Source organism: Loa loa, assembly GCF_000183805.2.
Source record: "Loa loa unplaced genomic scaffold supercont3.420, whole genome shotgun sequence".
NCBI lineage: Eukaryota > Metazoa > Nematoda > Chromadorea > Rhabditida > Onchocercidae > Loa > Loa loa.
In genome coordinates, this window is record NW_018108600.1 from 4,309 (window position 1) to 9,482 (window position 5,174).

The following is a 5,174-nucleotide window of genomic DNA, read 5'->3' on the forward strand; positions in this document are numbered from 1 at the left end:
GCATTCGTAAATAATACAACTCTATTATACATTTTAGTGCCTACTTCCTTGCTTTGTTTTTTGGCTAATGAATTTATAAGTAAAATAAGAAAATGATGCCAGGCAAAAATTAAACTTTGAATGTTCTTTTTTTAACTGAATTCGAAATGGATCGTGAAGTAAGGAGTAAGTGAAGTAACAATTTATCAAACTCAGGAAACACTTTCAAAAGTACAGTTCAATCGCGGTCCAAATTTTATAAGGTGAATGAGAAGCGTAATGACTGATTATTGGACGTTAACAATGACAACTAGAGCGCAATCACTAAAGCTGATTCTCTTTTAATTAACAAGTTATGGAAAAATTCAGTGTCAAACTTTTTATGTCGTTTGCATTTAAAGAAAATTGAAAAGATGGAGGAGCTCAGTAAATGGCTACCTCGTAAACTGAACGATAACCGGAAAATATTTTGAAATGTCTTTAGCTCTTATTCTACTTTATTCAATAACAACGAATACTATTGTGGTGTGCAGCAATAAATGGATTTGTATACGGTTATCGGTGACGACCATTGCACCGGTTAACGGAAAAGCACCCAACGCTTCCTAAAGCAGACCTTATACCGAAAAAGGATTACTGGTCTAATGTTATTGCAACTTTCTGAGTCTCAGCAAAACCATAAATCTCATAAAACGTAGCCAAAAAATCGATGAGATACATCGAAAACTGCAAAGTCCTGCAAAGTCTTTTTACTCCACACTGGCTAATAGAAAATGAGCAGTTGTTCACGACAACGCCTGGTCACACATTAAACAACCAACGTCTTAAAAATTGAACAGAATACCCTTTGAAAACTTGCCTGTATTTCTTTGGATCATTTTTAGCAGTCAGCTATCACTTTTCAATCATCTTGGTCGCCTTCCGCAACGGAAATGCTTTCATTAGTCAAATCCTGAGGTACAGGTTTCTATGATGCAAGAGTAAACAAATTTATTTCTTGTTGATGAAAGTGTCTATGGTTTCTATCATTAAAAATGTGCTCAAACTTGGCTATAGTAATTTGAAATTTACGATCTGATCAAACGAAATATCCATAAATACTCAACGATAAGTGGTAGTTGTCAAGCTTAGGAAGTAGAATAATATGTTTTTGGATCTTCACTATCTCTTTGATCCTTTGAAAGATTTATAAATGTTTTGAAATGTCAGGAGATAAACGTGCAAAACTTGAAGAAATTTAAAATAGAAAAAATATAAAAACACTTTTTCAAGTTTGAGTCACTCTGTTCTTTGTTTCTCTTTGCTTCTTGAGAAGTTCATATAGATATGAAATTGAATTTCGGGTAATTAAATTTACCAAGCAGACTACACAGAAATCGGAATGAAGTTTACCCTGAGACTAGACTTGAAAGTTTTTAAAAAATACTATTTTTATTAAGAAAAATTCTTCATTGCTATTTTGCACTTCTTTGTTACGCTTAAATAGTGTGTGGTCCAGAACTTTTAGAGAAACTTTACAAAGTTTTGCAAAAGGAATTTGCGAAACGAAGCGGTCAAAACTTACAGTCTTAAAATTTGTTAACCGGACAGAATATCAATCACAAATAGTCCAAGCATTTGGAACAGCCGTAATCTTTGGTAAGCTAACTCTACAAAAAAATGAGAGGGTAATTATGAAATAGAAACAGTTTAGAAAAAAAAATAAGTAAAAAGTTGGAATAATTTACAAATCAAATGCGACATCTGCTCAGAGGATTTATAATTTTAAATGCGGTTTAGGAGTATGTTTGGGAAATCTGAAAAGTTAAAATTTCTAATGGATAAATTCAAATATTTAAGGTTGTGATCCGTTTGAAAATGACAAAGAATGGATACCGGCACATCGGCCGTGCACTATAAAATGCGATATACATGCTGACATCTGCACGAAAAGTGTTAAAAACGACAAACAGAAATGCCAGAAATGTTTGCATTTTTTAAAAGTTTTTTTCTTTTCTTTAAAATTTCTTCAAATTGGAGTCCAGCATGATTGTAGAAAATGAAGTAATTATTTAATATTTCATCTAAAAACTTCGATTTTCCCTCAAATTTCTGTGACTGCACACTGATCTCGACTCTGCTAACACGTCAGTGGGGAGAACAATGATGATGATGATAGCCGAGAAGAGGAAGAAAGTAATTTTCTCTAGTACATCGGAAATTTAATTTTTCTGAGTTTATACAATAAATTAAATCAAATAGATGATATAAACCAATCTCCAATTAAGCTTAGGCCATTGTACTACTTTCAGCTATTTTGTGGTTTGACTATGGAAGCTGAATTCAAACCGCAACTTTTCGCCACTCAAACCATTAAAATTCATGCTTCTAAATGTCATCAAAGTGAATAGTAGTAGCGTAAGTACCAGGATCGAACTGACACGTACCAGTGAAAATATCAATTTCATTTTTGGGTTCGTTGTATATATGCATGTGCACTATAAGCATCAGTATAACTAGAATCAAAATTAGTATAACTCCGTCAAGTTCGATTAGGTTCATAAAGGAATAAACAATATATAACGAATGCATGCTTGGGATTTCCAAGACCTCTTTATTTATGCAATAATTGCGGATCGAAAAATATTTAGATCCAATCTTATATGGGGTATAGTTTGAACTGAATTTAAAACTGTTTCAGTGCCTGCACATTGCGTAAAAGGTCTGAAGAACCTGTGGTGATCATTCTTCTCGCCGTCTTTTCGTTCAGTTGATGAAATAAAAGAATTTTTGTCCTTCCTTATTCGTGCTGTCCGATAGGTAACTTCAGTAAACCCTACCAAATACCGACCTGTTGAACACGTCAGTGAAGTGAAGCAACATGCCAACAGTGGCCAGAATTTACCACCACCGATGTAATTCCTTTCATCAGACTATGACCTCCCTATAGAAATCTAGTGCTACAAACTCTATGCCACACTTCTCGAAAAACCTAACAGTAATTAACAATCCTCCTCAGAGTCGATGGATTGTGGCTGCCTCTATCTACCACAGTGCGGAGACTCAAAATTCTTTGGGTGTTGTGTTCAAAAGTCATTTGAAACACAGAATTCATTCAAATCTAATTACAAGTAGCAAATAAAAGTTGCGGCAAAATGGTCAAGTGTAAGTGTGATCACGTATCGTATAATGTGCAGGATAAAAAAAAATGCTACAAACTCTATTCAAATTAAAAAGTAGAAGAGGATAACAATCACAGTAAAAAGAACGATAGAACTGCAAGTATTTCGGAGATATTGAACGAGACTATATTCGCAGTTTATTATATTCCATCAGCAGATTAACTTTAAGGTAAAATCACTAGCATGGTACATTCAAAAAAGTCCGAGAGCCTAGGAACTTTTAGAATTCGCAATAAATTGTTGTCTCCCAGTTAATGTGATAGTAATACAACTTGCCAAAAATTTCGAAGCTGATTTTAAGATTTCAATAAGTAGTCGCCGAATTTCGAAAAAATTGTCGTTTTACTAATAGACCTAACGAAAAGATATCAAACGCCCTCTATAATTCATAAGAAATTTCTGAAAAGAAACGGAAAAAAAACATTCTTAAGTACTAAATCCTGAGAAGCAATTAATGTGCCATGTTGATAACCAAGGTGTTAAAAAACGGTTTGTTACAAATTATCACAACAATTACTGATACATAAATAAATGTAAAAACTGTTTCAAAATAAAGATGCAGCTGTACGCACAGCTTTGAAAACATTTTCATGAAGCAGCCATTAACAGTGGTCAGAAACACGTCAAAATAGCAACAGAAAAATGTAACGCGAAACATCGGAGGAAAGCATCATTATCCACGGGTGTTGGTGGCACTGTGATACATTTTCTCTTCTCGACGAAAATTTATCAATTATTTCATCGAATTCTACTTAACGAAAAACATGACAAAGGTTGCGAAAGTTCAAGAGAATTGCAAAGATGCAGCAATGGAGTATGGAAGAACTGAATGCAACTTAATACTAAAAACATTAAAAATTCACTTTGAAAAGCATGGAATACAAGACAATTTATCTTCGGACTGACAAAAATGGGTCAATAATTTGAGGTAAATAAAACTAACTTGTCTCCCATCAGCAACCCTACTTCTTTACTGTGCAAGATACTCTATAAAATTGACACAGCTTTTCCAAACGTCCAGAAAACTCCCTAACAAGCATCTCTGCATTGAGCTCAAAATTAAACCCAGGAAAATTCAAGCTTTATTATCAAAAAACGAATATGTAGGATTCTCATAGCCATTCACTTGCATCCCATTAACATGTCGCTCCCCTGGAGTACAAACGTCAACCTGAAAAAGTCAATCCACAATAATGCCAATTTTCCCTACCAAACTTTAAAGTTTCAGACTCTATTAAAATACAAGAATTTGCTGATATTTATACCATATGTTTTAGGACGAAAGTCTGGAAATGTATGAAAAAAGGAACCTCGATGAAGCCACGACGTCGCGGTCGTTGACGAATTAAAACAATGGCAAACACGACAAAAATAACAGTAGCAGCAAATACGAAAACCAGTAGTAAGTTCTTTGAAGTTTTGAACGCACTTGTCGAGGCATCCTCCGTACTTATCTGCAGAAGCATTAGTTCAAGATCATCGCAAGTAAAGTTCTAGAAAATGAATAATAACCACCAAAATGCAAAGGAAGTTGCACAGTAAGAACAGTGGAACTAACTATCGCAACAGTGTTTAGAGAAAAAAGAAAGCTGGACCTTGAAATGCTTTAGTGGTTCATGTCTAGCAAAAGATGGTTTCGGTGGTAAGTCGTGCACCCTAACCGGCTCACTCACAATAGGTTCAATTTCAACATGAAGTTCTCGTTCGACTGATTTGCTATTCGATAAAAGGTCTTCATCAGTATCATCGACGATGTTCTAGAATTCAAATTCATTTCAAAGAGTAAAAAAGTATGTCCGAGTATGGATAAAAACCTTAATAATTTCAACCCTATCTTTGTCAATAAGTCCACACAATTCACAACGAATCCGCTGCAAAAAATATCAAGAAGACCTGTATAGGGGTCTAAATTTTCGAAGCGATTAGGGACTTCAGTTTGAAGTGACCTCCTCCTGATCCTCCTCCTCCTCCTCCTTATCATCATTCATCATCCATCCATTCATTCATTCCTCATTCCTCATCCATCATCCATTA

The 5,174-nt window shown here is 34.6% G+C and overlaps 2 protein-coding genes across 2 annotated transcripts; one reads left to right on the plus strand and one right to left on the minus strand.

The window, feature by feature from the left end:
* Positions 1-1,013: 1,013 nt before the first annotated feature.
* On the plus strand, positions 1,014-1,878 carry LOAG_09915 (hypothetical protein; the record flags this gene model as incomplete). Its single annotated transcript, XM_003145442.1, has 3 exons — positions 1,014-1,034; positions 1,419-1,646; positions 1,819-1,878. The coding sequence occupies 3 exons, from the start codon at positions 1,014-1,016 to the stop codon at positions 1,876-1,878; spliced, it is 309 nt and encodes a 102-aa protein (XP_003145490.1).
* A 2,337-nt stretch (positions 1,879-4,215) lies between these two features.
* Positions 4,216-5,128, minus strand: LOAG_09916 (hypothetical protein; the record flags this gene model as incomplete). Its single annotated transcript, XM_020448047.1, has 5 exons — positions 4,216-4,311; positions 4,451-4,594; positions 4,736-4,897; positions 4,955-5,011; positions 5,087-5,128. 5 exons carry the CDS (start codon positions 5,126-5,128, stop codon positions 4,216-4,218), a joined length of 501 nt encoding a protein of 166 aa, XP_020301775.1.
* Positions 5,129-5,174: the final 46 nt, after the last annotated feature.